Here is a 12,604-nt window from a genome sequence, read left to right on the forward strand (position 1 = left end):
GACAAACCCCCTCGTGGTTTTACACAATTACAATTTAGTCCCACAAACTTTTTCAATTGTTAGATTTTGACTCTCTGAGGTGGTATGGGCGAAAATGAGATTGTGAGAAGTATTTTGAGTGGAACCCTAAACAATTTCATTTTAGTTCAAACCTTAAAAAATTAAATTTAGCAATTAAAAGTTTGTGGACTAAATTGCAATTGTGCTAAATCACAAGGACGTGTGATACCCCTTTTCCTAGTAGATAAAATTATTAACATATATAGAATAGTTTAACGGTAACCACTGTTACCAAAATTTGAAGAAAATTAAATACTACTCTGATTAAAACTTGCATTGAATCAGAAAGCCATGCCCTTTGTCATGCACAAGCAACGTGCGTGATCCTGTACTTTCATCGGATTTTGCCACCTCACTTCCTAATGTTGTATACAGTCTTATGTAAACTCAAGCTTCTGTTTTGTAAATCTTCTTTTCATTTTAATATAAAGCCATTTTCAGACCAAAAAAGAAAAGGGGGTTTATGCAAAGCTTTGAGTTTTAAACCATCTCCTAGATGGAAAGCCACGCATCATACAATTAGATGAATGCGGCACTTCAGCTCACTACTCTCTATAGATTTTTTTTTTTTTGATAAGTAATAAAGATATATATTGAAGAAACTACCTTATGCAGAAAAACATAAGGCAAATAGAAAAGTACAATTGGAAAGATAGAGAAAAAAGAAAAAAGAGAGAAAGGAGAGGAGACTAGTTATACAGGAGAGAACTAAGGAACAAAGGGAGGGAATCACTAGAGGTGAGTCCCCAGGCCCTAGACCAGTCAAACAGAGAGCCACTGAAAGAGGCCAATAACTGGTCATCCGAACTTTCCATGTCCTCAAAAGTCCTCCTGTTTCGTTCCCTCCAAAGACACCACATCAAGCATAATGGAGCTAAGTTCCAAATGCTAGACACATGCTTTCCAGGCCAGTTCCAGGCCAGTTAATAAATTTCCTTCACAAATGTGGATAGTTAAATAAGCCCCTCACAAATTATTACCTAAAAAAAAGCTCCTCAATCTTTCTTAATTTACCGGTCTTTCTAGCCAACTGGTATGTCTCATCCTTTCCAAGGACAAGATCCACATCTAAACTTGTTACTGCAGATTTTTATTTGGTTATTAATGAATTGTAAAAGAGTTTCTAAGGAAGTCCTAACACATTTCTGCTAGAAATATGATATATAATAAGTGTACAACAGGAAGAAAACACAGGTAAACAAAACTATAATTTTAGTGGATACAAAAGCAAACTGAACTTCAAGGACTTCAAAACCAAACCATTTATTGTATGTATCAGCTCACCATCCATTATTATTAACATTATCCCACTGTGTTCCATAAGGTGACAACCTTCATCACAACACCTTCATACAAATATGCTTTGAAAAGCTCTATCTCAAAGCTTGATCATGTGGCACTTTATGCTGCAATTTTGAGATTGAAAGCATAATTTTAATAGAAAATAAAGTTTCAGTTCAACAGGAATGACAACGTCAATCAAATTCAGATATTTTTCTTTTTTATAACCAGCACTATTATGCAAAAGACCAATTGAAACAATATATGTTAGCCCTCTATTATGCAACGCACACAGATATATATATATATATATATATATATATATATAGTGTCTGTTGTTGTTGTTATTCTTGTTCTTGTTCTTGTGGTCTTAGTTACAAATGGTGTATCATTTTGTGATATTACATCACTTAATACCTTTTAATTAGGTTAACATTTTTCAAGTCTATCATTGCATTACATGTCCTCCATATGCTTATCATCATGCATGCTAAATTTCATATTAATCTAATATCATTTACTATACACTAAAACATTTATTTACCGTAATTTTGACCATGTTTTAGATGAGGTAGTTCTTAATTTACAATCATCTCAATTGGGTAAGCATCATGGGCATTTGGAGGTCACATAATCCAACATTTGAACCTAACTCATATATATATATAACAAACATTCTAGACACAGCTAATGGATAAGAAAGGGCTAGTAATTTCTGATTTCAACAATGTTTCTCTGTACCTCCTCAACCCATTGGTTTAACTAGCACTTGTCAGAGGAGTATCAGGCTGCTTTTCTGGCATGGCATCTTGAAAAGCTGGTATCTCATTGTATGCCCCATTCAACCTGGATAAGACAGGGAATTGAGTCTGCATGGAAAAAAAAAATTTGTCAGCAGATACAAATACAGAAATGGACTTTAAAGCACACCCTAATTTCAAGATTACTGAATAAAGGTGTGGATGAAGAAATTGAAACATCTCAAACCAGAAGCAAGATTTACACAAGCAGAACAAGACTATACAGATTTTTGCTACTACTGTAATCCCACAAACTTTTTTTGATACATCAATAGTTAGGGGTGGGGGGATTTGAATCATGGTTGGAAACACCAGAAGGTGTCAATTGAGCTATAAAGCTTTTGAAAACTGTAATTCCACAAACTGTTGAGGGCCAAGGTGAAAAAAGAATTTGGTGGTTAAGCAGATTGAAGATAAAATTAGTATATAGAATGAAAAAAATTACATTACATTTAAATTAAATATATTCATCTACAAATGGTACTGGCACAATAATTATAAAGCAAGCACTACCATGTCCACCTTGAACGTTTTAATTGCCAAATGAATCTGAGGCGCTAGAAACAAATCTGCCTGCAAATAATTGTCAATGCGTTGCATTACATTTTGAAAAAAACCTTAATTCATGAATTAATTCCATGCAAACTATTCTTCCGAGCATTTTAGGAAGTGAAATACTACTGTGCCATGCAATGTGCAACTAAGACATGTTGAACTGACTTTAGTACAATTATATAAATTCATATACTTACGTCAAAAACCTAATGCTTAGAATTGAGTTTAGTGCCTTCATGTCTCATAATCCATGGTTTGGGTTTGGGAGAAGAACCATGTTCCGATTGCAGTCTTATAGATTGAGGAGTGTGTTCAAATATTTTATACTGTGTTCTGTTGGCAGTTGATCTCAATACTTATGGTTGAAATAACATTACAAGCATGCAGAAGAAAATCCTTGTTTGGTTGTAGATATTAGAACAACTTCAGGATGCTTGGCAACTTCAGTAGCAAATCCCTAGAAATATTGGAATATTTTGGTAGTAAAATGAAAATTCAGAGCGATGCAGAGATGCTTTAGTATTTTGGACTCTGTTGGTGGCAGACAGATTTTGGACTCAGTGCTTATTGCTAATGAATGTTTAGACAGTAGACTGAAGTGTCGTGCTCCAGGGGTGGTTTGTAAGTTAGATATCGAGAAAGCTTATGATCATGTGAATTGGGATTCCTTGTTTTATCTGTTAGAGAGGATGGGTTTTGGGGGTAAATGGAGGAGTTGAATGAAGACTTGTATCACTACCGTTCGATTCTCAGTTTTGGTTAATGGATCTCCTACTGGTTTCTTTGGTAGCTCTAGAGGTCTAAGACAAGGAGACCCATTGTCTCCTCTCCTCTTTCTTTTGATCATGGAGGTTTTAAGTCGTATCCTGAAGAAAACTGAGGATGGTGGTCTCATTCAGGGTTTTCATGTGGGTCCTAATAATCATACTGGTATTAGTATTTCTCACCTTCTATTTGCTGATGATACTATTCTTTTCTGCGATGCTTCAAGAGAGCAGATCTTTTCCATTAGGCTGGTTTTGACCTGTTTTCAAGCTTTTACTGGATTGAAGGTGAATGTGGGGAAAAGTGAGATTGTCCCTATTGGGGAGGTGAGCAACATCCAGTCATTGGCTAATATTCTTCAGTGCAGGGTGGGCAGTTTGCCTATGATTTACTTGGGTATGCCACTGGGTACTTTGTATAAGACAGCCGCTATCTGGAATCCGATTATTGAGAGGTTGGAAAAGAAGCTTTCAGGCTGGAAGAGGCTTTACCTGTCAAAGGGTGGTAGACTCACATTGTTGAAAAGTACCCTTTCAAGCCTTCCGACTTATTACCTTTCCCTTTTTACTATCCCTAAAGCTGTGGCGACTAAATTGGAATGTATTCAGAGGAATTTTTATGGGGTTCCTCAGTTGAGTGTTTCAAATATCCTTTGGTGGCTTGGGAAAAGGTATGCCTTCCGCGCGAGTTGGGTGGTCTGGGAATTCGGAATTTGGTGTATTTTAATCAGGCCCTATTAGGGAAATGGCTTTGGAGGTTTGGCCATGAAATCACTCATCTATGGCGGAGGGTCATAGCCATGAAATATGGGGAGGGGAAAGGGGGTTGGTGCTCTAGAGTTTGCAGAAGGGCTCATGGTTGTGGTTTATGGCAGAGTATTAGTGAAGGGTGGGAAAGTTTTGCTAAGCATTTGTCTTTTGTAGTGGGGGATGGTTCCCGTATTCTTTTTTGGCATGACAAATGGATTGGAGATGTCCCTCTTAAAATTCTTTATCCCCAGTTATATTTGTGTTCTGCTAATAAAGAAGCTTATGTTTCTGAAGTGTTAAGCCCTTTAGTGGGTGATAACGCCAGAGTGTGGAGTTTAAGCTTTTTTAGGGATTTCAATGATTGGGAGTTAGCGGCTTCTTATTCCCTTCTTCATCTCATCCAAACCCGGATCCCTAGGGGTAATGGGGATGATAGGCTTCGTTGGGGTCTTAATGGAAATGGGAAGTTTGACACTCGGTCTTTCTATCATAAGATTCAAAATGCAACTCCTTCCACTTTCCCTTGGAAGGGCATTTGGAAAGTCAAGGTTCCTAAAAGGGTGGCATTTTTTATGTGGACAGCAGCTCATGGTCAGATCCTTACCTTGGATAACCTCATGCTTCGAGGTCGCCCTTTGGTGAATCGTTGTTGTATGTGCTATTGTAATGAGGAATCTGTGAATCACCTGTTACTTTTCTGTCCGATAGCTCATTCTTTGTGGACTCATATGCTTCGGTTGTTTGGGATCGAGTGGGTCATGCCAGGTTCAGTAGCGGACTTATTATTTTGTTGGTACCATTGGCTTGGGAAGCATAGCTCCGATATTTGGAATCTAGTTCCAGGCTGTTTAATGTGGATTATTTGGACTGAACGGAATCGGCGTTCTTTTGAGAATAAGGGGAAAACTGTGGATCAGTTAGTAGATTTGTGCCAACGGACCCTCTTTGATTGGTCTCGGTGTTGGGGTTTTTCGGATTGTTTTACCCTTATGGAATTCCTTTTGTCTATTAGCTTTTCTTAGTGGCTGTTTGTGTCTTTTAGTTCACTACCGTGAACCCTTTGTATTTTAATGCTTTTCCCTTATTAATAATATTTTCTTCTTACTTATCAAAAAAAAAAGTATTTTCTCTGTGCGGCAGCCAATTTTATATTTAGATTCAACAGATTTATGGTGCATGATTGTGTTTAAGGTTAGGTACTTTGAACATTCAATGTGGATAGAGAAAAAGAAGAAAAGAATCCTTAACACAGAAGCAGCATATACTATAATCAAGTTTACAGGCACAGACACATATGAAACAGGAAACCAAACCAGGAAAACTTCATCTCCAGTTGCAAATCTTCCAGCATAGTCTTTTAAAAGCCTTTCAAGTGCTGAAACAAATGAAAATAATAATCGAATTAGACTCAAACCCAGTGAGGAGCAGATATCATCACATGGTGGCACATAATGTTCACATGTGACAGGAATTGCCAGAGAGATTTGGAGAGATGAACATTAATTTGATTGTCCAAATAAACAAAGAGTACGATCCTTTCAACAGATTAGTCAAAGCTTACCTACAAAGCCTTTTTCGGTATGATGTTTAGAAAAAGCAAGTTGCTGTTGCTCATCAGGACTAACGTTTTCCTTAATGTATTTCTGTAGATAGGAAAAGCAGAAAAACGAACTTTATATCATATATGTTCTAACAATTTCATGAAAAATGACATCTTAATTTTAACAGAGGGGTATATAACCACAACAGTCTCACTCAGATATATACCAGTGTAGCTAGATTTTGAAAAGGCTGTATGCTTGAGGAAACAATATTGGCAGCCTACATATCCAGTTATAAAAGCAACCCCATTAGTGTCTGAATCTGAAACATACTTGCAAAAACACGTGTGAATATTAGCAAAAATGGATAAGGTACAACAAAGAATTATGCCTGATTAGATCAGGAAGCTCATATCCTCAAGGCTGGAAAAGAAAGTAAAACCAAAGTGGGATTTTCAAACATATTATCCAACATGTAAAAAAGAACAATACTAGTGTTATTCACCATGTGAGACACAATTACTTGTAGGCATGCTTGCAAGGTTGTTTGGAAAATAATACTCCCCATTTGCTTTTGAAATAGAGAGTGTCCAATTCAAAGTGAAGATCTAGTATTTAACAAATCTAAGGGTGAACATGATGCCACCTCATTTAAAATTAGTAATCATTCCTTATTTGGTGGAATAGAATTTTAAATGATGTTGCACCATATATCTACATATTTAGATTTATGAAAACTATATCTTAAACATGAGATGGAAACTCTCATTTTCAAAGAAATTGGAGAGGATCCTGATCCTAGGCACCAATCCACAAGAAATAATTTAGTTTATTTCAAAATAGCCATAGCTGGCATAGTGGCATAGCCATCCTTTTCAAAAAAACTGTTTCAACCTCAGTTGGCATAGATTGAGTTGAATGTGACTAAAAAGTCTGCCTTAAAACACTGCACAATACTAGTTTGGTGATGCTTTTTATGGTGTGAGCATCAATTATAGATTATAGTTATGATTAAGAAAAGTGTAAAATCGAAAAAGAAGGAAAGAAATGGAAAAAAGAAGGTTAAAAATGAGATGAGTGTAATTAAGTTAAAGGCAGTATGTTGATACCTGGAAATTGATGGATTTTTTGTGAAGATCCTGAGGTAACAAAGGATGGTGGTGGGGGTACTTTTCTTCTAAATACTGTGTAAGTTAGTTAGATAGTTAAAAATGTAAGAAGAATTGATGATTAATAATCATAATAGGGAAAGTAGAATGAGAAAAAGAAAGAGATAGAGATACGAACCAGTAAGATGGCAAAAGAGTCGGAAAGCACCAAGTCCCCATCGACAAGCACGGGGACATAACCAATAGGATTGAGCTTTGTAAACTCTTTTTAGTTACACCATACATACATACATACATACATACATACATAATTATTATTATTATTAAACAATAATAGAAAGTAAAGTAAAGGTCATCTGACTCTAATTCTATTCTCACCGGGGCTGTATTGCTCTCCCTTCAACAAGTTAACTGCTTTGTACTCATATTTCAGCCCTAATCAATCATCATCATCAAAAATAAATGTAAAAAAAATTAAGATAGATTGAAGAATTAATAAATAAATAAATAAATAAAGAGAAATAAGAAAGAAAGTACCTTTCAAGTTGAGGGCAATACGAACACGGAAGGAACAACTGCTCCTCCAGTGTGAATACAGTTTCAATTCACTCTCTTTCTTATCACCGCTCACGCTTGCCTAACCCATAAAATCATTTGAATTTAATAATATTACACTACATTTGTTATAATATATTTTAGCAAACAAACCATATATATAGATAGATAGAGTGAGTAGTACCTAGTACCTACCATATTTCAATTTGATCCGATTTGGTCTTCGTAAAACAAAACACTTCTAATTCTTAACGAGGGAAGCCGCCGGCGATTTTGTTGTCATCTGATTCTGATTAATAGATACTATTATTTATTAATAAGAAGTAAAGGAAATATATATGTGTGACAATTACAATTAAACTGGGGCCCTGCCCTGCCCAGCCCAGCCCAGCCCACGAAAAATAAGAAACAAAGTTTCCTTTTCTCTTTCTCGTACTCCGTAGTATCGTAAGAATAACTAGACACCCTAGGTTTTTTTTGTTATTGAAAAATGTTGTGAGTGTCTGCTCAAAGACTCTTCGATTATAATTTCGGATTACTATATTTTTCAATAACAAAAAAAACCTAGGATGTCTAGTATAAATAAATACCATTTGAAGAGTCCACCTATTCTCTAAGTTTAATATCAAGTGATGTAATCTTTTTTGGTGCATGTATTATTTTTTTGAACCCAAGCACAAAAGTTTAATAAATAAAAATACCTGGATAAAAATCTATAAAACATGGGTTTTTATTTTTTCCTCTTTTCTTTAAATATAAAATTATAAAATCATGGAAAGAATTACTTCTAAATAATATCTAAATAATAGGCAAAATTTTAGGAATAAAAAAACTTAAAACATTTTTTTAAAAAAAAAATTAAATGTAAAACAGTGCTGGCATATTATTAAAATACCTAAAACATCGGGATTTTTATTTTTTTTATTTTTGCTTGAAGTTGTAAAAAAATAGGAAACCAACGTTGAAGGACTCACCACCCTAAAAAAAATAAAATAAAAAAAAGACATTGAAGGACTCACAATTTATTAACTGAGGACACATAACACTTGATGCAAATTCAAAAGGCATGGTTTGTTTGGAGTATTTTTGTCTTTTGGTAAGTTATTTTGGATGTGATTAAATTTTGCCAATTTTTAAAATTTATAAACTATTAAATATAAGATATATTTAAGGGTGTAGATTTTTACCCCTAAAAGTTAGTCTATTATTTAGAAGCAATTTTCACCACAATTTTTAAATTTTATCTTTAAAGATAACTTCTCTAGGATCATTCTTGCTTTAGCAAATTTGCGTATATGACAATTGCTTACAGAATCATCAAATGTGCAATGAAAGGCACAAAAAAGGACAATATTAAATTTCATAAGTTAGGATATTTACAAAAAAAAAAAAAAAAATGTTTTTTAACAAGAACTTGATAGATTGACTACCACTTCGCTTACCCGAATTCATCTAATGTGTCTTCTATGCAATCTAACCAAATTTTTTATATGTCACCCTAAAAAATATAAAAAATAAATTAAAAAAAATAGAGAGTAAGGCTTAAATGTAAGAAAAACAACAAACAAAAATAATAAGGGGAAGAGAGGGCACCACTTAGAACACATACACTAAAATAATGAGTGAAACTCGATAACCACAACAAAAAAAAAAAAAAAAAAAAAAAAAAAAAAAAAGACAAATCAATATATATCATTCCTATTCTTTAAAAAACAGTAATTAATTAGAGAAAACACTTAAACACCCATCAAACTAACCAAATAAAAGAAAAAAAATAATAAAAGATAAGATAAGATAATGATATGGAAAGGATAATGATAACAAAGTGTAGTCTTATTTTGTAGGCACTATTTTACGTGGGAGTTAATTTTTTTTTTTTTTTCCTTTTAAAATCTAAATCATGATAAAATAATAAGTTTTTGTTGGAGATAAAACAACCCTTTTTTACAAATTAAGCAATAATTATCCTATCCCCAAAATCTACCACATAAATTTAATTTCTCATTGGTAAACCAACATGTGGAGAAGAAAATTAACACATAATCTGATAATCCAAGACCTTTTTTTCCTAAATGATAATCCAAGACTTAATATATTACGTACTTGTTGCAACTTGTATTAAGACTCAATATATTACTTGCTGCGACTTGTATTGAGACTCAAGAAAGCACGAAATAATTTCTCATTGGTAAACCAACACATGGAGAAGAAGATTAACACATAATCTGATAATCCAAGACTTTTTTTTGCTAAACAATAATCCAAGACTTAACAAAAAAAAAAATCATTACTTATTAGCCACTTTGAAGTTCAAACAACAAAAGCTCAAAAACTCAACCTTTCACAGCTGTCATGCCCAAAATAGAAAAAAACCATAATAATTATAAAAATTGAAAGATATTCCTCCAAAAAAATAATTTGAAAGACCAAAAAAAAAAAAAAGAATTAGAGTTAAAAACGAACCTATTTGATGTGGCCCTAAGGGAAATAGAAGACATTCTCGTTTTGACACTAATCTCCTAACCTAAAAAGTGTCTTTTTGAGAGAATCTCTTGCACCCAAAATCAGTTTACTCTCTCTCCTTCTCACGCTAATCTCCTCTACCTACACATCAATATGGTAATTCTTCTTTAGCGTCTTGTTAATGGCATTGTTATTACGACAAATAATGTAGAGAAGAACAAAGCCGAATAGTACTAACCTCAAAGCCTACACATCAATGAAGAGTCATAAAAAATGAAACATCTTTTAGTAGCGTCTTGTGAAGGCCTATAAAACAATAGATCATAAAATATCCAGTAAGTCTCGAAATAACAATAAGCAAAACATGGCCAAATAGAGAGACAAATTGAAGTGAGAAATGTAGAAATAAAAAAGTGAGATCAGAGAGAGAGAAAAGGTTGAGATTTGATCTAAGAAAGAACTTACCTCAAATCAATCCGCTGTTGTTGTTTGTAGTGAAATTTGAAGCAAAGAGGTGGGTGAAAGGAGTTTGAAAACGCAAAATTGAGAGAATTGGAGAACTGAAGAAGAAGCAATTTGAGTTTGAAAACCAACGTGAGTGTATTGGGAGTGTGGTCCTATTTTGTAGATAGTGTTTTACGTGGAAGTTGAAGAAGCATTTTTACCAAGTTTTGCCCCTACTTAAACATAGGTTGTAGGGGTATTTTGGAACAAGAAAAAATCCGATCCAAACAGAGAAAGCCCCTTAAATAGTAGTATAGATAATAGGAAGGGGAATATGCTAACATCACATCACAAATCGCAATGTTTTATTACCTGATTATTCATTATTTCATTTCATTTATTATTTTTAATTTTTTTTAAATGAATTTTATTATTTTAATTTAAACAACATTACATGTATTTTCACATACTTTTTCACTCACATGTATTTTCAAAAATACAAACAACGTTACTAGAACAACATTACCAAACGAGTTCATATTTTTTGATATAAATTTAATATTATTATTATCGCTATATTAATATTAATCAAGGTTTTAAAAACCTGTATGGTGAAAGAACCGGAAAATGAACTAATTATCGATTTTCTGGTTAGATCGAAGTTCGACCGATGGTCGAACCGGTGACATCATAAATAATTTAATTATTATTTATTTAAATTATATAAATAATTAATAATTTTTTAATATACTAAAACTAACAAACCAATAGTAATAAATATGTTTCCTTTAAAAAAAAAATACAAGTATATAAGTATCTAACATCTTTTTAAAGAATTTAACATAATAACATTATAAAACAATCATCCTTAACATAATAAACTTTCAACAAAACCAAATAAATAAGTTAATTAATCATTACATTTACATCCAAATGGCAAATAGCAAATAAGTTCATTACATCCAAATAGCAAATAAGCTTTAAAGTTTCAAACAAACAACTGCTAAGTTTTAAGACCAAGCCTCATTCATTACCAGTGAAGTCACGAAATGGAGAACTTGAGATGAATCTGAGAACATGAATGGAGAATCTGAGTCTCTGAAAAAAAAAAAAAAAAAAAAAAAAAAAAAAAAAAAAAAAAAAAAAAAAAAAAAAAAAACAACTGAGAAAATGATTAAAAACAAAATCAAAATCAAAAGAAAAGAATATTACCTGATGAAGCCGAGAAGCCAAGAGTAGAGCTCAAACGCCGTGAGGAAAAAAGAAAAAGAAAAACCCAGAACACTTCAGACGTCAGAGGATGAAAAGGGAAAAAAAATTTGAGAGTTGTGCGTGAGTGAGGCAGTCTAGCAGAAAGAGTGAGGCAGAGAGGCAAAGAACTTGAGATTGAGATGAGTTGAGTAAGGTAAGAGTTGAGATCGTGAGAGTGAGGTAGAGACGCAGAGAGCTTGAGATGAGGCGTGACTGCATGAGAGTGTGAGAGTGTTTAGGCGCGAGAGCGTGAGAGTGTTTAGGGTTAGTTTTTAGGTTCTTGGCCAAAACAACGTAGTTTTAGGCTAGGGAAAAGTAAAAAAATCTCAACCGGTTCGACCATGCAGATTCTCAGTTCTCCGGTTGAACTGGTCGGTTTTTGAATTTTCCTAATTTTTAAGCTATTTTCAGTTTTTGCCCATAACCGGACCAAATTGATGGCTAGGACCGACTGGTCTGGTCCGGTTTTTAAAACCATGATATTAATAACTAGTCATTGGCTCGTGCAATGCACAGGAACTTACCTATTTGTGAGGTAGACTAAAATAATTTTATAAAATCTTAAATTGATTAAGAAACTACACTATTGCATGATTTGTTCTTGTATGACTTCAATTTGTGTTACAACTTGATGAACAAGTCATTGCTTGAACGTGCAATAACTTACAAAAAATTTGTCAAATAGTTTCAGATATAGTAAAAAAATAACTCAAAAATTCAGATATTAAAACTTCTAAAAGATTAAAAAATATTAAAGAATAAGATGATTCACTGCTTAGAAATTATTGAAACAAAACAAAATATATATGACTAAACAATAGAGAAATATAAGAAAGATAAGTTACATTCAAAATAATAATTTATGGCTATAACTATTGAAAGGAATCAAAAGATTCAAAACCTACAAATTATAGATAAAATATATATGTATATATTGTGTGATTGTGTGTGTATGTGTGACTGCACAAATTCAGATGTTAAAACTTCCAAAATGCCAAAAAGATATATAATTAAAGAATAAGTTATTGAAA

At 33.2% G+C, this 12,604-nt stretch overlaps 2 protein-coding genes across 2 annotated transcripts in view; both read right to left on the reverse strand.

The window, feature by feature from the left end:
- Positions 1-1,188: 1,188 nt before the first annotated feature.
- Positions 1,189-7,769, reverse strand: LOC126716132 (glutathione S-transferase zeta class-like). Its single transcript, XM_050417159.1, has 11 exons — positions 7,611-7,769; positions 7,398-7,497; positions 7,239-7,295; positions 7,039-7,124; positions 6,861-6,935; positions 5,978-6,031; positions 5,772-5,853; positions 5,524-5,585; positions 2,655-2,714; positions 2,083-2,210; positions 1,189-1,466 (listed from the first exon to the last, which is right to left on the reverse strand). The coding sequence occupies exons 1-10, from the start codon at positions 7,611-7,613 to the stop codon at positions 2,100-2,102; spliced, it is 690 nt and encodes a 229-aa protein (XP_050273116.1). The 5' UTR covers positions 7,614-7,769; the 3' UTR covers positions 1,189-1,466; positions 2,083-2,099.
- Positions 1,189-12,604, reverse strand: part of LOC126716129 (glutathione S-transferase zeta class-like) — a 35,738-nt gene continuing 24,322 nt past the window's right edge. The window contains exon 11 of the mRNA XM_050417151.1: positions 1,189-1,466. The gene's annotated coding sequence lies outside the window, so the exon portion shown is untranslated. The remainder of the gene's footprint in view (positions 1,467-12,604) is intronic.

The sequence above is a fragment of the Quercus robur genome, chromosome 2 (genome assembly GCF_932294415.1).
Source record: "Quercus robur chromosome 2, dhQueRobu3.1, whole genome shotgun sequence".
Taxonomy (NCBI): Eukaryota; Viridiplantae; Streptophyta; class Magnoliopsida; order Fagales; family Fagaceae; genus Quercus; species Quercus robur.

Excerpts from the sequence above, each read along its gene's own strand:
- LOC126716132 (XM_050417159.1), bottom strand. Across the intron at positions 7,296-7,397 it reads TATTGCCCTCAACTTGAAAG|GGCTGAAATATGAGTACAAA; the intron begins GTACTTTCTTTC and ends ATGATTGATTAG. Across the intron at positions 5,854-5,977 it reads TTCAAAATCTAGCTACACTG|AAATACATTAAGGAAAACGT; the intron begins GTATATATCTGA and ends TCCTATCTACAG.